Consider the following 27,057-nt stretch of genomic DNA (forward strand, 5'->3'; position numbering starts at 1 on the left):
TTAGAACGACCTGCGGCGGGAATATTTTATGGACGACGTGAAATATTAGCACCACAGACCTCGCCGCGTTATTATCGTCCGGAATATTACAACGCAGCCGGATTTCACAGACGTATTGTGATTAACGAGTGAGCGAGTCGTCTTTAAATCATACATGGGACCGTTACGGCTCGATTGACGCCATGACATCACTGGGCCTACTCAGCGAAAAAAACCAAAGAATTTTTTTAGTTGTTTAATGCTGTCACTCAGGACACCAAAGTTGGTTAATTTGGAATCCAGATAAATTTACGGTCAATTTTTATTTTATTTTTTTATCAGGTATGTGCCTTATTTTGTCAAGATGTTTCGAGTCACTGAAACTGCCATAAATCATTGCTGTTATTTGCCTCGCCAGGAACATAAAAAAAAAAAAAAGGAAAAAAAAACATGGCTGTTTTTTTTTTCCCTCTGTACAGATGTGCTGATAGTTTGTTTTTGGTGTTGGGCTTTTTCTTGGCAGTAGTAATGCATGTTTTGGGAAAACAAGTCGAGATGCAGCAAAAGGGCCAACAGCGCGAAACATGGGAGGGAAGAAAAGGAGGTGGTCCATTTGGAATGTAGCCAATTAAAAGAAGCTTTAAAAAAGATATTTTCGTGTCCTCCTGGCCCCACCTGCAGCACAGACCGAGCAACGCATCCTCCCTTCGTATTTGCTGCGATGTTATTTTCCCATCATTAAAAATAGATGAGAACATGTCTTTGTCTGTGAAATGTGTCGACTACATTCCTCCACACTAATAACAAACAAATGTCTCGCTGCTAACGACGACTCGCTTTTCGAGCCCGGAGACAAATTAACTAACGGGATGGAAATGACGGCTTCAAATAAGCAACGCAGAAAAAGTCCTGTTTCGAAAATATAAGACAAAATAAAGATTGCTGAACAAACACAGCTCTTTTTCTTTTTTTTTATATTTGACGTGTTGCAATCATCCATTCGTCAGTCAGACAGTCCATTTGTTTCTTAGTGATGTGCGACTTTCGAGAAAAATGAAAAAATGAAAAGACACACGAGTCAAAGCCTCTCAGCCACCATTTTGAAAAGTGACCAGACGACAACGTGCGACCAGCAATCACGTGCCATTGTGTGTCTAAATTGGAAAGCAACTGTTGTTCTTACACACGCGTGTCCTGATTGGGTTTCAATAGCCACTGATTGGTCGCCGCCAGCACCAAACGCAACAATAACAATTGCATTCCCACAAACAAAGCAAAAGCAACAACACGCCTTTTATGTTTGGAAAATAATCACCAGCTTCGTGAAATATATGCTGCTTGTGTTTGCATGGATGACATCACGAAGGGAAACTCCCATTTGATTATTTTTTTTTTTTTTGCAAACGCAAATGAAGTACGCAGAAAGAATGCTCCCACGGTCCAAGACTCAAAATGGAAGCCTTGACGCAATAAACGTACGTCACATTTGAATTTTTTATATCTAATTAGCCCCCACAATATTGTAAAATCCACATTTTAAAAGGAAACTTGTGTATGTTTGCAGGCTAAGTGGATGAATAAAAAAAAAAGGCGCATACATAATCCATAAGCATCCATGCAAGATTAAAGGTGGAGAAACAAGAGCAAACGGGTTAATTGAGCTAATGAGGCTGCAGGGAAGAAGAAGAAGGGAAACTCACTAGCCGCCTTAATTGCTGTTAGGAAAAGGAGTGCTTTGATTTTTTTTTTTTTTGCTTGAAATCAGAGGAGAGGGAATGCACTGAAATGTGAATTTCACACCATTTTAAGGGGAAAATATCTATGCAAATACGTAAAAAAAAAAAATGAATGGCAATATAGAGATATGTCAAGTCTAGTTGAACCCTTGGGGATTTTTTTTTCTTTTTTGAACAGGTTAAGATATGGAACCTTTCATTATTACTGGGCTCAAATCCAATTTCATGGCAAATGTACTGATTTTAAGGAGTCCAAAAAAAAAAAAGCTTTTTTGTAGTACAGGAGCTCAATTATGCCTGCTGAGATGCTTTCAGGCCTCCGGGGCCTGTTAGCACGAGTGTGATGAGAGCTCATTTTTCATGCTTTTAAACGCCTTGTCCACCTCCTGAACACAACAAATGACCTCGGCACGTGGCTGTGAAAGCTACACACACACACACACACAATTACAGAAAGAGGAGAAAGGGATCTGGTGATCAGGCAGGTCTTAGAGCGCCTCCTTGTGGTTAAAAGCAGCAAGTGACAAATCAACAATTGGAAGACAATAACGTCAGTTCTGGGCTATTTATTACTCTTACAAAAAAGAAAAAAAAAATTGTGACGTGTCCACTAGGCTGTATAAATGTGTGATGTGATATTTTTAATCAATTAATTAAGATTATATGAGCCAGTGCCACGATGCCTTTCTTCCCTTATGTTGATACGAAGTGAGCAGTTAGAGGATGTTGGAAAGTTGGGGGGGCGGGGGGGCTTCAGTTTAGTTCCAGGGCTTACATTTTATCCAAAGGATTTCTTTGACAAAACCGAGCAGGCGTGACCTTGGGGCCCCTAAAAGGGGGGCCCGGGGGTAGCGCACCCCCTTTTTCACATGTAGGTCAGCGCCGTCCATCACGCCCGTGCCGCTTAATCATGTTGATATAATCGCGCCTGAGGTTAATCGGTCAAAATGTGGCATGAACTGACAGCGAACTGATCTTTTCTGTCCTTTGATTGGCGGATCAGACCAAGGCAGGTTGCAAAACTAGCAAAGTATTTTTGGAGTGCTCTCCGGTGACGATTGGATATTTTAATTTGTTATTTTCTATCCCAATTTTGGACAGTATTGATCGTTTGTGGATTTAGTTGGGCACTAATGTATATAAACAATGAATCATGCCACTGATGCGTTTCATTAGGGACAGTGAAGCATGACATCTTGTTTAGGTTTCATTTTTTTGAAAGTCATTGGGCCTTATTTGGACGTGTGGATTGAAGCCAACCAGCTAGCCATTGAGTAATTTATTCCTTATTATTTTGAAATCTTCCCCTCGGGCGCTTCCGCAGATCTCGGGAGGATTTTGGAAGGAAATCCTAAAGAAGAGAGCGGAATAAAAGGCGTGCCCTTTGACTAATCCCCTTCTCGTACAATGGAGCACTTACGAAAGGTCCACAAGCGGTAGTGGTTGTGTTAATTGCAGTCTGAAGGTCTGATCTTTCATTTTTAATCAGTTTTTTTTTTTTTTTTTTTACAGCGTTTGTTTCTGTTCAGTTGCTTCTTGGGAGTGTGTGAGCACCCTCCAGGGGTGTGTTAAATACAAAGTGTAATGGCAGGTTGTGGATAATTAAATACTCTTTCTTTACAAAATAAAAAGGTTATTGGCTATAAAAAGGATTTTAAAAAAATTAATGGGGGCGTTGTGCCAATTCTGTGGTTGATGTAAAATATGGCTTAAAAACTAGAATATGTGCTGGATAAATTCTTGACACACACAATTTACCAGCCAAACTAGCCGTCTATTTTGGATAGTTCAACAAACAGCGGCTAAAATGGACCTATGACCACAAACAAACACAATTTGCCCAATTTAACACAAACAAAAATGTTATGTTTTGTTTTCTCAGACATACTGACTTGACCACAATTCAAAGAAATCTTTTTTGGGGATGTTATCGTGCAGCGGGTCACACTGACCCATGAACACAACCGCACAAACCGAATTTCTCAGGATTCGGTAGACGCAAAAAAGTGTTTATTTCAATTTTTATGGCTAAAAGTCGCGCAATGACCCACGAACACAACACAGTGTTTTTTCTGGGTTTCTATTTCTTTTTTGGAAGAACTGAGGACCTGCAGAGGGTCAATTTGGTCCGTGAATGATGCATTAGTCCCCAAAACTAAATGCTCAAAATTCAAGTAATATACTTTTAATAGTGTAATTAATTAGCAGTGATTGGGCTAAATACTTTTGCACTTAGGCCTGGAATAAATCTGCATTACCTTGCAATAAAAGTCCACTTACACACATTTACAACACAGCTAAGAGGTCGACGCGATCCAAAACGACAGTCATGTGCTTGCAATTATCTCGCCGGGCTTCGCATTAAATGCAATCAGGCCCCCTGTCCAGCCTCTACGCTTTGCGTTGACCCCAACCAACACCCTTCCCCCCCCCAACTCCCCGAGGCCTTTCCGCGTAGCAGGCATCGCAATTAAAATGGAAATGCGGGGGACGTAAAAGTTGAAACATCAGCTCGTCCCTGCGGGGTGAGTCAATGGCGTTGTGAGTACGAGTCAAGTGTCGGGGGTCATTGGCGTCCCCTTGAATGTTAGAAGAAATTGGTTCCGGACACTAAATCCACCGATCAGCATGAAACTGGGTGGACATCAGAACAGAACGCACCAAGAAGTCTCAAGAACTTTAAAAAAAGAACAAGAAGTCGGCCATTTTCATTTGAAGCGGCCATTTTGGCCCAGTCTCAGAGTTTGTATACTTTGGCAAACTCTGACTAGGGAATTCACACAGCTTGCTCAATTTCAACTGTAAAATGTCACTTCTAATGGAACAATACAAATGAAGTTAATTCTTCACTCGTTTGACGTTTCCGCATCCCGTGACATTAAAGTTGGGCCATCAAAAGCCGGAGTACTCCGGCCAGCCAAGCGTGCAGCCGCAGTGACATAACACGTCTTAGCTCGATGGCCTGCTTGATTTTGGAAAAATGTGAACCCGAAGCGAAAGATCAGGACGCCTGGACCGGCCTTTATATAAATAAGTAATACATGTATATAAATAAATAATACATTTATAATAATTATATAAATACGATTAAATAAAATGATACGACTGGCATACAAACAAGTATAAACGACATAAAGAAATAAAACTCACCATTACGTTGAATTAGTGGGAGCACTGAGCTTGTTTCTTTCTTGTTTCTTTCTTGAGCTTGTTTCTCCCATCTAGGCGTAATCGGAGACAATGACACCCGAAGTGGTTAAGGTTTGTCTTTTAATGAAGGATGCTTGGTCTCCATGGAGATATTGTCACTCACCGGTGGTGATAAATGCATATTTTAAGTAGGACTCCAGAAATTTTCTTTTACATGTAGTTTTCCTTTTCTTAGAAGTCGTAACCTCTTCTCCCGTCTCCTCTTTTGGCTTTTTCCCCTTTCCGAAGCCTTCCAAACATCTCCATTTCTTGCTCATTTTTGGTTGTTGTCACGTGACCGAGACAAACGTCTTGACGTAAACTGACGGACGTAATTGGGAGACGATCGCCATTTTTAAAAATATTTTTCCAAAATAAATTCTTACTCATTTTAGCTAGCTTTGCGGGCTCGACTGGGGGAACATGTCACTTGACCGGGACGAGCGTCTTGACCTGAATTAATTGATCGTCGATAAGATCGTGGTTGGGGACCACTGCCTTACAGCGCAAACCCAAATCTGTTTTTAATTTCGAACACTAGAATTATCTGATAACTACTGGAACCACAAAACAAAAGCAGTGTAAGAATTCAACAGTAAATTGGGTAACTGGCATGGGGATGACGACTCTTTTGTTCTCACAGTTTTAATTGATCCATTAGCGCGCACGCGCAGTGTAGCATCGGCGCTCGAGCGCGGTCCCGCGTGCACGCATCGTGTCGGGAGCGCGCAAGCGGGGGTGGTCCGGTCCGGAGACTTACCTCCTTTTCCTCGCTTCTTCTTCGTCTTGTTCTTGTTCTCAGTGCTGCTTGCTTGCGGTTCCTTTCTCGCTGCCTCCACCACGCGAGTTTGAAGAGCAAAAGGACGACCAGGAGCGAGTGGAAAGGGGGCCGTGTTCCTGTGGATCCCCGTCTCTTCGATATTTGGGGGGGATTAAAAATCACGCCGAACCGCAGCGTTGACGGCCGAGCGCCAGCAGGTAAACACGATTCAGTCGGAGCTTGTGTCCCGTGGAAAGTGTTTGTTTCTTCTTCGTTTTGATCCAATTACCCCCGCGGAGGAGGAGAGAGGTGGAGGTGGATGTGCGGGAGACGAGCCTCCCTTTGTGCGGGAGCCAGGGTCACAATGTGGACGCTCGACGGTCCGTCGCCTCAGCCGGCCCCGCCGCCGTCGACCGTCCGTCCTCCCGCGGTCGCCGTCGTCTGCCCGACAGAAACGCCTTCTTTTATGCGTCTTTTCGTCAAGTTTCCAACTCCGAGGCCTGCTCTCACCCCTTCTTCCCCCGTCTGTGTTTAAACCCCCCGGCGGCGATGTTGTAACGCACCCTACTTTTAGCCTTGCAGCTAGCTCCCCTGTGACGTTCAGGGACGGCTCGGTTTCTAGCCCCCGTTCGACCCCTATTGTGTCTTGTGCCCCCACAAAGGGGCGGCTCGGCGCTTGTGAGCGGCATAGGTGACTGTCGCCAACGTTTCCCGGCCTCCGTGCTTGTTTCTGTGGGCATCGTACCCCCCCTCTCCGACGTGCATCGCTACGGCTTTCGTTCCGTTTGAGTGCCGACGTCTACCACCGCCATGAAACGCCCCCTCCGCCAACCCGGGAAAGGCGAGCTTGTTGTCTGTCCACTTCGCCAACCACTCATCGTAAATATATCTAAATAAACAAATACCACTGTGTTTTCACATATCTTTGTAATTCATTTGACACGGGTTCTCTCGTTTAGCCATGTTTTTGTCGCCCGCTGAGGGGCTACGTTTGGCGTTAATGACGCCATCACGGTCGCTTCGCTAATGTGTCACGAATGCTTTGTTGTTACGTTTTAGCTTACATCTTCCTGCTGCGCTAAAATAACCACGTACGACGTTATCTTTAAAGAAAAGAAAGAAAGGCGTTGGTTACAAAGAATCCTCCTTTTCTAGGGTTGCAAAGAATAACGAGGGTTTTCAAAGTTGCAAACTTTTCGTGGGAAATAACAAGAATCCGTGGGAATGCATATTTGTTATAGTCATGTCAAGTCTATTTGTATAGCATACCACGTGTACATAACAATTCAAAGTGCTTAACATTAAATATTGAAAGTATTGCAGTACTAAATAATATACAAGCATTGCAGAGACGTTGTGAAATCATGGCAATTAACTTGATTAAAATAATTCAAATCAAACATCAGTCGAGATCAATTCAAATGTAAACAGATGGACAGTTTGAGCAAATCTCCATGCTGCTTCACTTTTGGGTCAGATGACCTGAGGGTCTTGGATCCTTCGCGGCGTACTCATACATCATCCATGTATTTTGGTGCAAGACCAATTAGAGAGATTTTGACCAAGCAAGATTATAAAATCCAGTCTTTGCCTCACAGGAAGCCAATGTAATAATGTGAGGTCCATCTTTTTTTTTCTCCTCATCCTCACGCAAGGGCCCACGATGTCCAGTGAAGTGCAAAGACCGGACGATAGCCCCAGCACCAGCGGCGGCAGCTCGGACATCGAGCAGCGCGAGTCGTCGGTACCAACCGAGCAGGAGCGCGAGCAAGCGCAGCCCAAAAAGAAGGAAACAAAGATCTCTAGTAAAACCGCTGCTAAACTCTCGACGAGTGCCAAGAGGTAAGACCACCCTCCCCCGGTGTGGAGGGTACACTGGGTTGTTTGTTAAAATGACGCCCTCGGGGTGTGAAACTGCATCAAAAAACACTCTGGTCCCAAAGGCATTGTCATTTCAAACATGGCTGCTATTCAACGGGACTGTAAACCTCCTTTTGAAAGGAAACCACACACACACACACACATCAATGGAGCTTCATTACCCTCAATGGAAACATATTTTGTTGTTCGATCGGCTTTGGAGTGAAGCTCCGTTTATCTCGGCGGATATGTTCCAGCTAGTGGGGCAGAATCCTGCTCCTGAAAACGTATGTAAACGCACTTCTGAAAGTATTATTCATCTATTTACCAGACTGGGAAGCTGAAATGAGGTCCGCCAGGCTTAAAAGCTTCGAGCGGCCTTCAACGCCGAGACGTTAGAGTGGAATTCGGTCGATAACGTGCGTTGCTTTCTTTTGGAGTGACGCCCACATCACATTGTTGTCATCATTTGTCGTTGCTGGCATAAAACCAAAATGTCCTCGCTTCGTATGAAGTGATGAGGACTGTCTTAGTCGTTAATCTGACATCTGTTTTGAAACCGCACATCGGCATGATGTTTTGAATTTGAGGTTTCATCTTGACAATTAAATCTCATCACGACACAATATTTGACAAGGTATCCTCGTGATGCCGTTTTGTTTTCACTTTTTGACCTTCCCACTGAAATAAGAGCTTAACTTTTAATAACCGGTCGGTGAAGGTGTTGCTATCAAGCAGCGTCTGAAATCGCAGGTTCCCTGTCAGGAAACAACAAATTGTTCCAGAACTTCAATCCAATCCTCATCTAACTCACGCGATGGAGTTGTCAAAAACCGAAAACATTTATTTCTTGAGCTTTCCTGAAGACTTTTTTCCAGTACATCACTGATGGAAACCACGAATGCTAACGCTAAAATGTTGCTTTTTTTTCCCCTCCTAGGATTCAGAAGGAACTGGCTGAAATTACATTAGACCCGCCTCCAAATTGCAGGTGAGACGCTCTTATCTGCTCCCTGATGATTGCTTTGCTGCTGTTTGTGTGTCTGTGTGCCTTTCTCACACTTTTGGCTGCAGTGAGAGCTGCAGTGTCACCTTTTTAAAAGCCGTTTCCATTCTTGAATGATTTGCGCGCTGCAGTCAATCCTCATCGTGTGATGTTTTCGCTCTCTCTCTTCCTGTCTCGGGCCTTTTGAGGACGAGAGATGTTGCCGGCAAGCCGTCATCCCCCTCGGGGGATGCCGTGCAGGACTCGGTTGATCAGCTTCCGTGAGATTGTCATTGATGCCGCCGGTGTCGTTTGTAGTTTGAGGAGACGGTGGCGTCGTTGATGTTTTCTGGCTCGGCGGGAAACGCAAAGATAATTATTTTACGGCAGATTAATCAAATGTGTACAAAAAGGCATGATGTTAATTCTCTTAAAGACCCTTCAGTGTTTAAAAAAAATAATTAGGTTTTCATCGTCATTGATTTAGGTCCATCAAAGACACTCTCACAATTTTGGGAGACTGTTGTAGTTTGAGATGAAAGTAAATTGTTTTTTCCTGGCTTTTTAGCTGCATTGCCAGTTAGCAATTGTCTGCCTGGTTTTTGACGTCAAACTGCTTTCATCAAAGACACCGCATGCTGTTTGCGTGGTTGGGTTGATTCAACACAATGGTCTTTATTTTGTTGGTTGCAGTTTGAGATGCTTCGCGCTTGGATGCGGTCTACCGATTGCGCAAGTGAGCCGCGAAATTAACACGGAGCTTAACTTTTAACTTCAGATCCATCAAAGACACCACAATGAATTTGATACATCCAAAGAAAAATGGGAGGTTTGTTCATGCCAGACATTACATAACTAAGTACTATCATACTTTGAGTCGGTTGTAGTCCGAGGTGTTTTCCGCCTTTGAAAGCAAACCAGTTTGCGTACAAAGTCATCTGACCGGCGACGGCCATGTTTACACCCGACGTCATCAGCGCTAAAAACAGCGCAAACCTTTTCATCGCAGCTGCCAGGCTTGTGTGTTATGATACTCAAAGCTAAAATACATGTTGTTTTCCTCAAGTACTCTTAATCTAGTTTAGAAATCCCCCCCCCCCCCCCCTCCTATTTTGGAAATAAAACTAGGCTGGCTCTCATGAAGGATTTGGCTGGAGGAAGTCATTTGAAAGTAGAATAATCGCCAGAGGAGATTTTGTGGTCTTGGTGGGGGGGCGCGAGTTGCCTGGGAAACAATTAAGCTTCGTCGCGATAATCCTTTTACAACGTGTGTGTGTGAGTGTGTTTGGGGAGGGGTGGGTGGGGTTTTACCTTCATCTAATAATTACTTTGCGGTGATATATACAGCAAGAGCGGTGGCGATAGGGGAGAAGCGACATTTTCTCAGGCGCTCGTTTGGTATGCTGCTCGCTCGCCGCTTTTCCCCCGGACCGAGCTCGCTTGAAAGGTTATTCATTTGAGCGGCTGCGACAAATGGAGTCACAGGCTGTTGGCCTTCTTCAGGAGGCAGGAAGGAGAGCGGCGCTAAAGACATCCACTTGGGAGCGTTCCACAAACCGGCCGGCCGGGTGGGTGGACGCTTATGGCCGGCGGCCAGTTGATTGATGTCACGTCCGCTCCCGTACTCGCCGTCTCGTTACCAAATCGTCTTTTGTTTCATCTGCCGAGAGTTTCTCCTTGCAGATGCGTTGTGTCGTTCAAGAAAATGTTGGGATGTTGGAAGACGATTTTGTGATCTATTAATAGTTGAAACGATTCAGATGGGTCATTTGTTATTCCGTCTTTGCAGCAGGTGTCTCGGCCCGGCGGCGTATGGCGAGGCTGATTGTCATTATTAAAGCTGATGTTCTTTAAACAGCGACAGGAGGAAACCTGGATAAGGATTTGATACGGTCATTATTCTCCACTCTCACACCCACTGATGCAAATGAATCTGCATTTCTACCACCCGCACTTGCGTCGCTGTCGTTTTCGACTTAACGAAACATCCCGCCGCAAAGAGGCGTTGACGTCCGGCGGGCCACGACGTCGCCTCCTTTGTATTTATCGATTCGAGTGAAGCGGATCAAGTTCACGGCAAAGCAACATACGTCAAAGCGGCAGAAGCCACTTAAACTGTAGTAGGCGTCGAAATGCTAAAACTTTCGTAATAACCTAAGTGGTATCCGGCTAATCCGGCTCTAATGAATACGCGTCCCTCCCGAGAGAGGTTTGGATTCATGCAGCCAGAGATCGCTATTAATGTTTATTATTCTGCTTACATGCTCTGAGCTGTTTTTAAATATTATTTGGAGCGAACGAAACCAGAGGCTGTTTCACACGGAGATCCTGCAAATTGCCAGACGCAGACAGATAATTTGATGACGCGGGCGTCTGGCAACAATTGCCGTCGACAACACCGAGGGAGAAAAATGAATTAAGCGCCGCGTGTTAAAGTTCACACTTGGGTTCGGCATTCCCTCGCTCACGGGGAGAAGATTTTCACTCTGTTGTTATTTCTCTCATGCTGCAGTTTGACATGCACATGAATACACAAAAAGATTTTGTGTTTTACATTCTAGTCAGGATGAGTTCAGTAGTCTCCCACATCTGCTGTCCCGTCGCCTCATTTGTTATCTCCTCACTTGACACGTCTCCTCCTCCGTCTCCCGCAGCTTGGCTTATCAGAAGGGCGATTTAAGTCGTTAAGTTTTCCTCCTCCATCACGTCAAAGACAAAGCCCAAGCTCTCCGCAGAGACGCTGGTGTATCGTTAGTCGAGGTATTTCATTCACATTGCATGCTGATATTAGTCTTAAGGTGTTCCTAATATGATTTTTCAATTGGCCAAAAAAGACTTACCGCAATTGTCTTATTTTCGTTCTCGCTGACCCCAAGCAGGTGTATGAAGACCATGTCGTCTTGTTGGCTGGCTGCGTTAGGATCCGGCGAAGGCAGCGGGCAGACCAATTGAAAGTTTTCAAGTCATCCTTAAAGCTGGTAGCAACCGCTTAGCATAGTGGGAAGAGATGCTAATACGGCTCCACTTTGTAACTTTCTATCTTCCTTGCAAATGATATCATCTCTCCATTATGAGGAGGGACTTGTTGTGAGTGACATAACCAGCAGGCGGCATTATCAATATTCATGACGGGGGGGGGGGGGGGGGAGTTTCTGGAAAAGCTCTCGGGCGCCATTCAGCCGTGTTCGACGACCCGTGCGGATCAACTGCGGTGATTGTTAGCTGAAAGATGTGAAAACACAAGCCGACGCTGTTTGGTTTTGACCTCGGGTGATCGATTGGCGTTCCGTAGTCGTCCTCATGAATATTGATGAATCATATCCACCCTTCAGTCTATGTGACCGCCCCCCCCCCCTCCCTACCATGTGACATTGACCTTTTTAGTGCGTTTACCCTTCGACTGCACAATAAGAACCTTAAAAGACGCATGCCTTGAAATCACAAGTGCTCTTCCGTCAAGGTGACGCTATGGAGGTTGGGGGAAGGTAGCCAGCCGAAGTGCGCGTGTGTAACATATACAAAGTCAAAAGCTTTCACGCAGAGGTCCTTGCAAACCGCTGAGTTGAAACCATCTGCGTTTTGTTGCTTCGCACATGTGACAGTTGGAGAAAGAAAGAAAAAATCCAACCTAACAGAAGATCTGGCAATAGGCAGGTTTTCCGTTTCACGAAGACCCAGCAAAGAATGACTAAAGACTGATTTTGGCAATGGCGGCTATTTTAGAGCTTATTGACACAATGTTGTGTTCCACCAAAATGTAAGCACCAAAAGAAAAATCTCTAGTGCTAATCTTTAGTAATCAGCGGCAGAACATAAATCGATTTTCATCAGGTACTTTGGTATCGGACCAAAAAGTGAAAAAAAAACAAGTTTGTTGTGAGAAGAAACATGTCAAGCAGAACAGTGACTTAGCACGTATTTCAAGATGCTGCTAAAAAACATGCCCCCACCAACATGGATGGCTCGCATTGGATGTATGTCAATGGGACATGCATAAAAACGAGGTGTTAATAATACAGACTTTTAGCCCGGAATGACCGAGAACAATCTGAAACAGAAACAAGAGATGTCGAAAGTGCCTATTTGACAAAACTGTTGTTGTGTAAACATGCCTCAGCACAGGGCTCTGTTACTAGGCAGAATATCGGCGGCAAGACTCCATACTCCCCCTTGCCCGTCAATGCCAGCGACCCAGAAAAGGGATGGGGAAAAAAGTCCTGGCCTAAAGCGGAGCTAAACATATGGTCAACACCGAATTTTAAAGTGTCACACAGAGAGGCCGTGACCAGTTCGTCATTTTCAACAGCAATCCAGGAAAATCCTTTTTTTATTTGCGTGGAAAAGAAAACATTAGCTTGTGCCGAAAGAAGGCACCGCTTCCCTCCCTCCAGCCTGAGTTTAATTCATCCCGAATGTTTTCCGCTCGCGTCTGATTCATGTGTGTCATTGAATCTTCAGCAGTCTCGTTGCGGAGGTGCTTTAGCGGTAAACATTTGTCGCGGGCCGTAATAGATGGCCTCGCTCGGAGCGTGAAACACGCCAGCCCTTTGGACATTTTGCCATTACGCGCGCCGCACACTCCTCACGGCAGGTCGTTGACAAAAGTCATTTTCTGGCAGGTGAATAAACACGATAAGTTACATCAGGTCGCCCTGATGCACCGTCGCTCTTTTGTCTGCCGTCTCGTCGCACAATGGGAGAATAAATTAGACTGGAATGATGCCTTTGGAATGGCTCTTTAAAGACTTTTCCCTACATTTATCTGTGTGAAAAGTCATTAGCATCAAGCATGCTAATAAAAAACAGACTTTATTGCGGCCCTGAAAAAAAAAAAACCCAAAAAAACTCTTTTACTAATAAATCTTGAGTCCAAATAGAAGACAATGACTTAATTAAAGTCAATTTTAAAGGGAAATGTGACGCTGGATTTACACTCCGAGTGTTGCCTAATTTCCGAGATCAGTTTAATAATTGGTCTGTTGATTTGATTGTAAATAATAAACTTAAATATTATTTGTATTTTTATTACCGTTTTTTTCCATGTATAATGCGCCCCCATGTATAATACGCACCCTAAAAATGGCATGTCGATGCTGGAAAAAAAGCCTGTACCCATGTATAATACGCACCCAAATTTTGACTCCTACTTAAGTCCGTAAATGTAAAATTATTTCAGAAAAAAGATAATCTTTGGGAACAACCGGATGTTATTCTGCCGGTCAGTATCGCTGCGCATGCGCTAGCAAACTCGATAGCGAAGAAATGTTTCGGATTTGTCTAGGGTACATTGTGACAGCAAACGAGGAGGTGATCGAGCAAGCGTCTGATACGAGAGCATTGTGTTCGTATGGAGCGTGTTTGAAGTGAACAGCAGAGAAGAAAGCGCATCTGTAATGGCGGCCTCCGTATGATATCCGAATTTTAAAAAAAATAATATAAAAAAATTGTACCCATGGTATAATGCGCACCCCAGATTTTAGGACAATAAATTAGTTAAATTTTGCGCATTATACATGGAAAAAAACGGTATTCTTAACCAGATTACTGAGTCCGCTGTGAGGACATTTTAAAACCAATCGCGACTTCTAATGTGATATGAGTTACAATCCCGTTGAGCTAAAAGGTTGGGTCTAATCATAGTGTTTCTTTTTATGACAGTCTACCATCAAACTTTGCGTTGGACATACACAGTTATCCGCTAAAGTATATCCTTGCGTGATATATAACCTGTCATTAAAATATAAGTGCGCGATATAGTCCGTCATTACAAGCGAGCGACACCACTAAAAGTGTTATCAACACTCGCAGCGTCGTCTTGTAAAACGCAACATCGGCCTCACCTGCGGCGACCTTGTCTCCTTCCGAGGCGAGGCGTCTCCTTGAAATAGAGCGGCGTTAAAAAAAAAAAACGGTTTCTTTTTGCCAAGCTGATGGTTTTTCCCGCCAAAGTTCCTGAGAAGTAGCCAAGCAGGCAGCGATGATGATTTCCATATATATGGAGTGACCTTTTCTTTCCCACGATTCACCCTATTCGCCGGTTCAATGGCGAGCGCCCGCTCGTTTCCTCGGCACAAATGTCAAAAGATAAACCGGCGACTGCGGCTAATCTGCGTTCACATCTAACAGTTACGGCCCCAACGTCGTCATCTCCATTAATATCATATTCTGTAGGTCTCCACAGTACAAATACAGCTTTTTCAAGCATATTTACTCGGAGGTTGCGTAATGACGAGCTTATTATTATTTTTTTCTCATCAATGTTATCAAGGGCTGTTTGTGATCAATTGTCCAATTAGGGCAATTATCGTGGCAGTTTGGCTTGGCCTTAAAAATCTAACCTAGGCTCTTACCCCTCCATGATTTCATGTTGATTTCCCTTTAAATGGACTTTTTAATGTCTCATAGTAATCGTCGTACAAATTACAGCTCTTAATATTGCAAATCTGTCACGTGACAATTTGCTTCATGATACCACATCCCAGTTAGAACAATTATTCAATGGAAAATAATTCCCTTTTTTATTGAATCATAGGTCTCCTTTTTTGGAGCACCAATTATTGCGAGCAGACCTTTTGGAGTAGAGCCACCCACAAATAACGCCATTATCTGCATTATTTACTCTTCCGGCTCGTTTCTCCTCCCCGCCGCGGTCGCGCCGTCTCCTAATGGCGACGCCACTCGCTTCACATCTCCTTTTTCTCGAGTTGACGCTAACAGGAGAAGAGCTTTGATGAAGCAATCTTCTTAGTCGCTGACCGTGAAAGAGCCCCCGTCGCCAATTAGCATGCGGCGAGGTGGGGTAGAGGTGACGCAACTGACGCCATTTTTTTTTTTTTTTAAAGCGTTTAGTGCTAAAATGGCGGCTGACGTTACTGACCGAATACACAAACTCTTTGCTCCCCCGCTGCTTGTTATTATTGTCGATTTCGTTTTAGCTGCTTCTATAGAGTTTTTATTGTTCTATAAACAAAATATGTCGCATGCTTTCTTCGCAAGATCACTCGTGAAGAACATTTATTAAGGGCGCACTAATATGCTCGTGCCTCACTTGTTATTCTGGCGGTGTAATGAAGTCTTAACCAAGCAGTCGCCCCCTGGTGTTTAGCTGACTACTAGTTGAGAAAGTGGTTGCGCCCCCTGGTGTTCGGCTGACTACTTGATTATACATGCAGCGGAGCATTTTTAAATGTAAACATTTCTGCTTACCTGCATTTTATCTGTATTACTCAACTGCTTTCACTATTCTCGCTGTCGTTCACGGCTGCATGTTTCATCCTTTATCGTTCATAAAGCGAGAGTGTGTTCAGGAACCTCCTTCATTCTCCTTCATTTTTATTCCCAGCGAGCTACAACAAAGATTCCGGCGAAATAAGCATTTTTTTTTTCTCCCTCGGCATCTGGGCCGCCGTCGTCTGACGCGGCGCAAACGCCGGCCTCTGGCTAGAGCTGAATAATGCTCGACGTCGATCATTACCCTGCGCAGGCATCAGCACATCGTGACTCCCTCTCACACATACACGCTCTCACACAGTTATCAGGAAAGAGTGTTTCATGACTAAACACCTCATGACGTCCACCAAAAAAAGCAGGCTAGCCGAACAACGTAATGTCATCGTCGCTCTACTTTGATGCGGTTCTCCAGATAATTCCTGGAAATGCTCCGGGTCGCATAATTCTAAACATTTGCTTTGCTTTTTCCGATGACACGCGTGTAGAGTGAGCAGGGCGTGACACGATACCATCTTCCAAACACATTTAGTGCCACTCAGACGAAATAAAAGCTGTGTAGTTGATCGAAAACACTTGTGGTAATACTTCTAATGGAGGAGGAGCCAAAGCGCCTAATTTCCCATCTACTTTTTATTGTCCACACTATTGAATCTCCATCGATTAAAATCTTATTTTGCACCCAAGCGATGATAAACTGTCCTTAAAATAGATGGACAGATATCATTCATGTGTTACAAAACTATTTTCCCCAGTTGCGGTTTATTAACCCAAAAAAAACAATTAGGCCGTATCACACAAAAATCGCCATTTGTGATGACATCACAATTGTTTAACATTTTATAATTACCACAAAATGGATGCAAATTCCCGGTAGTCTTTGTCGGCGGTCCGAGGTGGTAAGAAGCGGACCCCGTCTGTCAGAGCGCCGAGCGTAATGGCGGTAGACGGGGGGCCTGGGCGAGAATCCCGCCTGCTAACGCATCCCAGACCCTTGAAAGAAATGACCCAAATAGTCAGTGAATCAAGGCATTTGGCTGACGGCAGCAGCGCAGATGCAGAGCTGCTTGCTCAGAAGCTTCTCACAGGCGTCCGCGGAGGGAGAACGCCAGCTGCACCCTGGGAAAGATTTACACCCACAGGACACTTCATTAGGAACGCCTGCGACCAGACCGAGGATACAAATCACAAGATGCGCCCTTACAAAGATAATCTTGTTGAATCGCTCACTGCTCTGTGTGAAGTAGCCAATGATTTCTTTTTTTTTTTTTTTTTTTGGAGCTACTGCTGTTTGCCCCGTAATAGCTATCACGTGCGATTTGTCTCGGGGGATGACAACAGCTCGCATTGAAACGGCAGACGTGTGAGTGCCCTCTAGCTCGAAGATCAATGGCGCCTCATGACAAACACACCGCCGCCGCTTTCATTCCCACTACAAACACACACTCTGGCCTTCGCTCCGAGTCAACTTTGGAGGCGAGGGAAATTGCCGCCACTTTTGCTCCCTTCTGCCAGCCATCACGATAACGATGTTTTGCTGTCAATCAGTAGTTCATTAATTACATGACATCATTCATCGGTCAACCACGAAACTTCCATATCGCGTCGACCTTCCGTAAAAACGCCGTGGAAAATGTTTGTGTCGTTTTGCACTTGGCACACTTGAGCTTTTTGTTTTGAAAACGAAGGTCAAAAGCGTGACGCCGGACACCGTAACGCGATCGCCTCTTCTCTTATTTGTTCTATCGTCTCCCTCTGGAGGAAAAGGAAAATCCCAACGTTTGCTTTTGTGTCGAACAAAAGCCCAATCCCGGGGCCGGGCGGACGTTTTTCGCCGCGGCTGCTAATGAGCTAATTAAGAAAGGCTTAGTCAGCGGGGGCCTCCTTGAAGAGAGGTGGCAAAGTAGATTAGGCCTTGACACCGGAAAAGGACGCCAGCGATTCCTATTTGCAAAGAATGATCTTATTGTGGGGGGGGGGGGGATCTGCTTTCAGGAAGTCTCTGTTGGTTTTTGGCCAAATATAAAAGACGAGCGGCGATATCACAGCCTGGAGGGAAAGCCGGCGCGGGGCGCACACACACACACACACACAGTTTGTGCAACAGCAGGGGAAGGCTTGGCATCAAACACCCTTGCCGGTAATTACACGAAATCGCGGGGATTGTTCATTGTTCCCCGGCTTTGTAATGTGGACATTGTCCTGGTGTCTCGCTGGCGGCGTTCCAGCTCAGGGTCTTATCACAAACAGCAGCGGGTAGGGGAGGGGGAGTAGAGGATGGGTCTCGATATGGAAATTGTATTGACGAGCGGCATTCGGGCGGCATCTGGTCAACGTGGAACCTGCTTTTGAATTCAAAGTCATTTCCCGTGGCGGTGAACTTTATCGAGGGGATGTTTTTCCAGCGCCTGATCACTTTGAGAAGATTAAATCATGCAAATGAGTTGCTCAAAGGTGATATTTACTCTAAAAGTGACAAAGAAAATGGAATGGGTCCAACGTCTGACATCAAAGTCAAAAGTAACGGGACACATTTCACTTGGAGGAAATAGAAAATGTCCCAAAACTTATATTTATCTGCATTCCGTTCTTTATTTTGTGGCAGTGCCGGCCCCAAAGGAGACAACATCTACGAGTGGAGGTCCACCATCTTGGGACCGCCGGGCTCCGTGTACGAAGGAGGCGTCTTCTTCCTGGACATCGCCTTCACGCCCGACTACCCCTTCAAACCCCCCAAGGTTGGTCCATTTTTGCTTCAAATCGTTTCAATTGAAGGATTTCCGGGGCTCGCACCCGACACACGCCGTCGCTAGCGGGATATTTTACCGCAGTGCACCCCGTCACCCTCCTTGCCTTTCCGTCTTTGTGCTGCGCTGTCAAGCCAGACCCCGCCCACATTTCCCCTCTCTAGAGGGGCTCGGGTGTTTCTGCCCCTCCTTCCCTCCCTCTTTCCATGCTGTGATGGTGAGCCAAAGCCCACTTTCTCACACGTCAGCCACTTCTGCAGCTGCTCAACGCTCCCTCGGTGCCGCCGCTTCTCGAATACACTCCAACACACGTCACTTTCATTTCCATTGTGCAAGGTGGGAGTCGTCACATGGCCACCACGCGTGCGCCGCTCGCATTTCTTGCCGCTGTGTTTGTTTCTCAAGTGGAGCTTATGAGCCTCACACTGTGTCCCGGCGAGCTCAAGGAAGGTGGAAGGTTATTTATAATGTTCAAGGGAGTTTGGAGAATGCCAAGGCCTATTAGAGAAGTTCCTCTATGTGTGTGGGAAGGGAGGGGAGGCTCGGGTGCAAGGTCAGAAGGACCAGATGTTAGCAGTGGAAGAACTGAGGCAAAACATTGGACTCTGTGTTCGATCCGAACGGATGTCCAGACTCCTTTGGGATATTTTGGAAAGCGAGGGGGGGGGAGGCAGCAGAGTTAAATGACTTCCACCACCTCATTTGCACTTTGGTGACAAATGCCCCATGTCATCCATGGCGTGCGGCTTTCACACGGAAGCCAGCAAAGCGAAACTCAAAACGATGCGTGTGTCCAGGTGACGTTCCGCACTCGGATCTACCACTGCAACATCAACAGTCAGGGCGTGATCTGTCTGGACATCTTGAAGGACAATTGGAGCCCCGCCCTCACCATCTCCAAGGTGCTGCTGTCCATCTGCTCCTTGCTCACAGACTGCAACCCAGGTAAAGCATTGAGACCAAAATTGATTGGGTCATTTCACGCCAAATGTTGCTTTTTCTCCCGGCCACATGTTGCCACCGATTACACGTCGTTGCATTTTTTTTTTTCTTTCTTTCTTTTCTCCAGCCGACCCCCTGGTGGGAAGCATCGCCACACAGTACCTGACCAACAGAACCGAGCATGACAGGATAGCCAAGCAGTGGACCAAGAGATATGCCACATAGACACACGCACGCAGACACACATTTGAGCCTCGCTCTCGCTCCCTTCTTTGTCTTCTTCCTCGTCACTCTGCCACTCTACCTCTTTTCCCCCCTATGTTCCGTCAAAGCACACTCACTAAGTGCATCGCTGTACCCGGGCCCTCCTCTTCTTCCTCCTCCTCCTCCTCCTCCTCCTCTTCCTCCACCCCAAACATTTTATGGGTTTAAAAATTTAAAAACACACACACACACACAAAAATCCTCTCTTTTTTTTTTTTGTTGTTGTTCCTTGTTGACTTGAAAGCTTCTTTTTTATACAAAGATTAGTCGATTGGGGGATTTTTATTTTCCAATAAGTGATTGTTGGAAGTTATTGTATTGGAAATTTAAGACAGCGTTATAAGCAGGGGTGCACACGAGGGAAAATATTAAGTTCATAAGTGTTTCCAGTTGCTGCGCGGTTGTGTACCTCGTGTTTTGTTCTTTCTTTTTTTTTATGTGGGAAGGAGCGGTAGCATTGTGTTGTTTGTAAACAACTTTTCTGAATCTTTTGATTTGAACTGCAGGTGCAAATATTTTGGGGACTAGTTTGAATGACGCCCAGTACAAGATCTCCTTCTTTACTATTGTTGACGCTTATACTGTTTTAAAGTAAGCACACAAACCTTACAACTAAAAAAAATAAAAAAATAAATAAGAACAGAAATACGGCTATAGCAATCACACCGACTACAAAAATGACGTGGTTCAACTGTATGGATTAACGAGGTCGCCCGCGGCAGCTAGCTATCTTAACCAACCGAGCTGCACAATGGCAGCGGTACGAACGGACGTCAAACTCGAAATGGATTCCTATTTAAACACAGTGATCAATTCTGCGGCCACCGCACATTTGGCACATGCCAAGTTTTACGTTCATTCGGTGAAGTCAGCGGGTGGGTCGAAAAATATGGGCACCAATTGAGGATCAAACCAAAATGATGTGCACCCCTGATTATAGGCATCACACACACAAATATGTCATTGTCATTTTCAATTTGGCATCTGGAAGACAACGTGCGCTTTTTACTTTCTCCTCTTTATTTTGTTGTTTGTTGTATTTGTCTCGACATGCATGGAACAGGAGCCGACATGCTTTTTACCTTTTTCCGCTTTTTCTTTGTACTGTATGTATTTTTTCAAAGGCTTTTTTTGCAGGCAGACCACATGATAGAAAGAAAATTGTGTGTGCGTGTGTGCGTGTGTGCGTGAGCGTGTGTGTGGAGGTCTGCCTGTGAAAAGAGGGCAGGACTTGTATATTGGACTGGCTACCCGCGCCGCTGCTGTTGTGCACTTGTATTACTGAAAACACCCAATAAAAAACACACTGTGGTTGGCTTGTGAGAAAATAACAACTGTGCTCTCGCTCTTTTTGCTTTTCCTTTTTTTCCCCCCCCGTCATTTTCTCTTGTTTCAAATATATCTCGAAGTGCAGGAAAAGCGATCGTGTCGTCTTTTGGCAGGTAAGACTTGTTTCGTGTCGTTTGTGTTTAGGAAGAGAATCAGATCTTTATCGTGGGTAGCGGGTTTGTTTTTGTATAATCTGGGGCAAATCAACGAGATGAGTGGACCGCCAAAATTCTGGTGCTAAAAGAAACGGCAGGGCCTTTTGTTCTTGCAATCCAAGTCAGTGCCATTGACGGCCACTAGAGGTCAGCAAAGAGAATATAACTTCTCATCCGAAACAAAATCCTCCCGTTAAATTCAACGTGTGTTTGCGTGTGTGTGTGCACGTTGAGTCAACAACTCAGTCCAGTTTGCAATGTCGTCATGCTCCATTTAACTACTCAAACATTTCATTGCAACACACGAACAGTAACCAAAGCCACTTTATTTATATTGTATTCATGTTTTCCTATGGTACACCTGCAAATCATTTGAATGAAGTTGAGCAACTGTGAACATTCAATAAAAAGGAGATGTTCTATATAAAAGGAAAAAAAAGTAGTTTTCTATTTTGGGAGAGGGAAAATAGGCCAGGTTGAAAAGAAATTGTGAACCTAACCGCAATTCCATTTATTAATCACAGCAAGTGTTTTGACGCCATGACGTCATTGTCAATCCAGCACTTCTTGATCTTGGTGTTTATTAAAAAAAAACAGATTTGCTGTTTCATTGAAGAGCAATCGGATGCTGCAACTATTCACCAAAGGAATTCCTCGTGACTCCACTTTCTGTTTTTTGTGCCTGCGCGTCTCCGTGTCTGTGCACGCGCGCGTACGTGAAGGCGTCGAGAAGGACGTTGACGTTGCGGTTGCGGCGTTTCCCCATCTCCACCTCACCTCCACCACCAGGCACCGGCGCAGTCCAGCCCACTGCGGCCGAGGAGAGCTACTTCCGTTCCGCAGAGGGCGACGAGGCAGCAGCCAGCGAGCCGGCGGAGGTCCAGACACAAAAGACTGGGTGAGTGCAGATCCGGGTGATCGAGGCGGGCATGGCGAAGCAGCTCACACAACATTTGCCTTGTGGCTTTCAAAGCTTTTTGGACTACTACGACTCCATTGTTATTGAGCGATTGTTATGACCGCCGCCGAGCAGTGTTAGAAAAAAGCCGAGACAAAACATAATAGACGGTAGCGGAAAAGCGGCTACGGCTATGTTCAGGCACGCACTCTTTGCCCATATTGCTGTACAGTGTCATTTAGTTGGCCTCGAAAGGTTTTTTGCTTTTAAACGCCACCACTCGTTCTTTTGAAGACATTAAACGCGTTAAACACGCACGTTAGGTCCCAGTTTAAAGGTCCGTCGCAGCCACGCCGTTCCAGGAAGTAGTCATGGCCTTCGTTGGGCCTGATGAATAGCCGTTGCCCATCAGTTGGTTTTTCGCCCAAATTCTCTTTGCTTCATTCTGACATTCATCCGACACATGACGCCGTCGGGTTTCGATTTAATAACAACTAGCGTCGTCTAAACCCAAATGAAATGGAGCGAGATGACATGGAAGCACTGTTAGCTCGTAGGCTAACGGAGATGCTAACGTTGAAAAGTCAATCATCGATTAAACTATCACAAACAGTCGATAACGTTTGCAATTTAATAAACAACCGAGAATAACAAGGCCACTCGTTCGATTAGTTCCTGATCGAGCTCGAGGTATGAGTGATGTCATTTGGTTTAAAGAGCCGCATGGTAACACAGCACCCTAAAAAAAAAAAAAAAAAAAACATTCACTTTGCTGTTCCATGAAGATCGACTACATTAAAGTGTTTTTGTTTTTTTTTACTTGTTTTTCTTTTCTCTATCACCATTATGTCGCGTGCATGTTAAAAACAACAACAGAAATGATGACCCAAGAAATCAATCGAAGCAGGAAGTTGTTGCTGTCAACAAACAGTGAATTTGAAATACGCTTTAAAATTAGAACCCCAAAATCAATTAAGGATCGATCTTTGCTCTGGAAAGATACATCAAGCTCAAATTGCAATTACCCGATATTATGAGCCAAGAAATCCGTGGAGAACTGTTCTTCTAAGCGAGTGTGACACGTTCCAATGTGGTGAGCACTCCCAACGTGACAATAAAAGAAATGGAATTCCCTCAGTAATTATGACCGAGAGAATGTCATCTAAAGAAATCAATTAAGGGCTGTTCATCCAATCATTATGCAGATTTGCTTTTCAATCTGGCGAGCATTCCTAATTCCACAACAACAAATGACATTTTTATTTCATTCGTCATTATGCCTCCAAAAAGTCAAATCTGTTCGTATGAAGCAAGTCCGATATTTTATTTTCAATTTATGAAGCATTCTGGACAAAAAAATGCAACTCGGACAGAAATGATCACCCAGGAGATTATCGTGGGAGAAAAACAAGTGTGTGCTTTTCGGTTGTGTTGCCAGGGTCCGGGTTCTTCTCCAATCCAAACCGGAATGTCGGATGAGGATTCTCGTGCCAGCACCAGCTCTTCGTCGTCCCCGCCGTCGTCCAGCCAGAGTAGACAGAAGGACACGTCTTGCAAGAAGAAGCGCGAGAGCAAAGCCAGCATGAGCAAGACCTCCAAGCTGCTTTCCACCAGCGCCAAGAGGTCGGTCCCACCCCGTCTTTGCAATTATTTCATGTCAATATGTTGATGTGTAAAGTCCTTGTCAATCAGATAAGCTAGTCCTGGCAAGATGGCTGCTACCTCATCTTCGAGCTTTCATCTCACTCCCCACTACTTGACGTTTGAGCTGCCAAATATATCTTGCTTCAAACCTTGACCCTAGCATGGATTTTTGATTTTTTTTTTTAAAGTCTTGCTGTCAGGTTGTACCTCCCGCACCCTCAACAACTTTTTGTTTTTCAGGATTCAGAAAGAGCTGGCTGACATCACACTGGACCCACCACCAAACTGCAGGTCAGTCACACTTTGATCTCTTTAATGTCTCAAGCATGCCAAATGATCTTGACAAAACTTCAAGCGGTCCTGAATATTTAAATGTTCCCCTTTCAATATGGATCCGACGTCGTTATTAAAAAATCAAGTATGGCTGCAACATTTCTGCTGCAACAGCTGCCTTCTTGGTTGACGTTTTCACATGAGTGATGTCAGGATGTGGTTTCATGTCACACTCTCACTTGTGTTTTTTTTTTGGCACAGTGCCGGCCCCAAAGGAGACAACATCTATGAGTGGAGGTCCACCATCTTGGGACCACCAGGCTCAGTGTACGAGGGTGGCGTCTTCTTCCTGGACATCGCCTTTACGCCCGACTACCCCTTCAAACCGCCCAAGGTAGGTTATCTGAAGTGAAGGCTTGTTTCAAACAAGATGTTTGTCACTCCCAGATGAGATTTACTGAAAGACTGGCGCTTACAACAACAAAATAATTACACGTTGCATATTTTGATATAGCAAGATGTTGACCACATGCAATATTGGCGAGTGACATGCTTTTGTATTGAAACAAGCCAAGAACATCCGGCTGGCTTTACGTGTGTGACTGATTAAGAGCTTTATTTAAGGGTCCCAACGAGAATCAAAGTAAAAAATCTCTGACATTTTTGTTGGCTGATGTGCTGATAGTTTTCGCTCTTATAGAAGTGGCCACCAGGGGGCGTCCAAGTACCGTGTAAAAGTGCAGCCTGGTGAATGGGCTGCTCGAAATCAACATAAACAGCAGCACTGACTATCATACTAGTTTATTTCTTTGTGTTTTTAATATGATTTTTTTTTTTTTTTACCATGATCTGCATGACTGAGACTCTACACGGATGTAAATATAAAGATGACACATCGTTTTTTTTATTGATATTGTTAAGGTAAATTAGAAATGGCGCTGACAATGATGGGATTGGGTTAACAATTTTACAAGGCTATTACAAGTCCATTTTTTTTCACCTCGTATTTGTTTTTGCTCATGTGTGTTTGTTTCTATAGGTGACGTTCCGCACTCGGATCTACCACTGCAACATCAACAGTCAGGGCGTGATCTGTCTGGACATCTTGAAGGACAATTGGAGCCCCGCCCTCACCATCTCCAAGGTGCTGCTGTCCATCTGCTCCCTGCTCACAGACTGCAACCCAGGTAACACACGCCGAGCGTTTATTTTATTAATATTAGGATGCGACCCAGTTAAAACGAGTCAGTTTAATGACATGAGATTTGGTAAGCAAAGCAAAAAAGTCTAATGAAGTCAACTTTCCCTGCAGCCGACCCTCTGGTGGGAAGCATCGCCACCCAGTACACGACTAACAGAGCCGAACATGACCGAACAGCCAAACAGTGGACCAAGCGATACGCCACATAAACCTGCGGGGGGCGACAGTGGGAGAGGAGGAGGTGGAAGGAGTTGTGGGGGGGGCTCTTGGTGGTCTGTGTTGGGGTGGGGGGGTGGTTTTTATCTCAGATTTTTAGTACTTTATTGTCTGGTATATTTTTTGCTTCCTGATTAAGTTATCTGCGCAAATATGGAAATAAAAGAACACAACAGAAAGGAAGTGGAGTGTTGTTTTTTTTCACTCAAGTTAAATGCAGCTGAACTATCCTTGGGCATTGAACCGTTCACGCATTATTAGTGAGAATCCGAGTCGGTGTAACTTGAAGAGGAAGATATGGCAATTGTCTTCACAGTTTCGGCCTTGAGCACCTTCGTTTTAATTCATGTCTACACGCAACAATACACGCGTGTGAGTAGACCCGGCCGGAACAATGTTTAACCACAATAAAGTTGCATTCCCTTTTTCCTTGAGTTATTATGCAATGTCACACCAGGAATCGTGTTCAGAGTATTTTTTGTTTGACTAGTTGTTTATGGCAGCAAACAAGCTAACTGCCAGCATTGGAGGTCGATCGTAAAATCAAAGTCCTGTGGCCCATATTTCAGTTTGGGAATTTGGATCTGAGAATATTTGGTTTGCATTTTTTTTTTGAGTGAGCACAAATAATCATTTATAAAATCCTCTCACGCCATCACAGCTTTGATAACAAAGATATTTTGAGCAAAGTTTTCCTTTAGGGATTATATATATCAGACTGGTACTCTCAAAGCTACCCAAAAATTAGGTCATGGTTTCAAAAATGGATCTTGGAACTCAAGGAACACGTTTTTTTTTTTTTTTTGCATGTGCATGTCCCAGCGTTGGTGTCACGTGCAAACGCTGCATGTTTCTCAGCTGTTGTGCGTACGCAGTGTTCCCTGCGCCTGCAGGAAACGCTCACTGCATGGAAACCTTCGTGGGGGGAAAAAAAGCCTCACTGTTCTTGGCTGCCACTGTTGGGTTTAAATATAGTTTTGTGTGAATGTGAGTGGGTGCAGCCACAGTTGTTTTTTTTATGTGCAAAACATTAAATAAGGACACATATCAGACCTGGAACATTTGGGTGTGTTTTCTTACTGACTCACTTGCTTGTTTTCAATTCCAGAGATGAATGTTGAAACAAATGATTCGTTGTACAGAAAGAGATAATTAGCTGATACAAATCTAACCCTCGGTCATTTGTTGCTAGGCAAAATTTTGTCATTTTGCATAATCCATCAGAATGAATGAAGAATGTTGATGTGAGTATAAAAAAGTATTTCGGACAGAAGAATAAGATTGAAACTTGTGCTGCACTATGAACAAAAGGGGATCCTGTTTATAATCAAAATAATTGTTTTTGTGTCACTTCATGTTTAGACAAGTATAAATAGGAGCATTAGGAACATAAAAAAAAAAAAAAAGAGGTTGGGTGAGGCGACTGCTGCTGTCGACACGAGCGGGTACATATGCGCATGCGTGGACACTCGGCAGTCTCACGCAGCACTTTGTGGCTGCAACGTGACCGCCGCCTCGATTACGTCTGTTACGTCACTCACGTCGACCAAGCTCCGCCCATTCCCGGCGCCCTGAAAGTGTGTCACTGGGTTAAAGTGGCTGCAGCGGGGTCGGTCGGAGAGGCGTGGCCTGAGGGTGCGAGGCAGGAGCTC

General features: G+C 44.7%; 3 protein-coding genes across 9 annotated transcripts in view; 2 read left to right on the top strand and 1 right to left on the bottom strand.

The window, feature by feature from the left end:
* Positions 1-5,806, bottom strand: part of znf385d (zinc finger protein 385D) — a 53,880-nt gene extending 48,074 nt beyond the window's left edge. For 4 of the 6 annotated variants that reach the window (XM_061289374.1, XM_061289379.1, XM_061289375.1 and 1 more), the window contains exons 1-2: positions 5,665-5,806; positions 4,866-4,936 (exon numbers count right to left, since the gene is read on the bottom strand). The gene's annotated coding sequence lies outside the window, so the exon portion shown is untranslated. Of the gene's footprint in view, positions 1-4,865; positions 4,937-5,028; positions 5,240-5,664 lie in introns of those variants that run through there. The other 2 variants (XM_061289371.1, XM_061289372.1) reach the window with 2 other exon arrangements.
* Positions 5,746-21,023, top strand: LOC133161132 (ubiquitin-conjugating enzyme E2 E2). Of its 2 annotated transcripts, none has more exons than XM_061289399.1 (6): positions 5,746-5,882; positions 7,320-7,506; positions 8,465-8,515; positions 18,342-18,474; positions 19,281-19,428; positions 19,553-21,023. In XM_061289399.1, exons 2-6 carry the CDS (start codon positions 7,328-7,330, stop codon positions 19,648-19,650), a joined length of 609 nt encoding a protein of 202 aa, XP_061145383.1. In that variant the 5' UTR covers positions 5,746-5,882; positions 7,320-7,327; the 3' UTR covers positions 19,651-21,023. The 2 variants fall into 2 exon arrangements, with proteins under 2 accessions (XP_061145383.1, XP_061145385.1); XM_061289401.1 differs by lacking the exon at positions 5,746-5,882 and adding an exon at positions 6,417-6,543.
* Positions 21,024-21,783: 760 nt separating this feature from the next.
* Positions 21,784-25,832, top strand: LOC133161123 (ubiquitin-conjugating enzyme E2 E1). The gene is made up of 6 exons (XM_061289390.1): positions 21,784-22,071; positions 23,510-23,694; positions 23,956-24,006; positions 24,250-24,382; positions 25,028-25,175; positions 25,301-25,832. Exons 1-6 carry the CDS (start codon positions 21,799-21,801, stop codon positions 25,396-25,398), a joined length of 888 nt encoding a protein of 295 aa, XP_061145374.1. The 5' UTR covers positions 21,784-21,798; the 3' UTR covers positions 25,399-25,832.
* Positions 25,833-27,057: the final 1,225 nt, after the last annotated feature.

The sequence above is a fragment of the Syngnathus typhle genome, linkage group LG10 (assembly GCF_033458585.1).
Source record: "Syngnathus typhle isolate RoL2023-S1 ecotype Sweden linkage group LG10, RoL_Styp_1.0, whole genome shotgun sequence".
Taxonomy (NCBI): Eukaryota; Metazoa; Chordata; class Actinopteri; order Syngnathiformes; family Syngnathidae; genus Syngnathus; species Syngnathus typhle.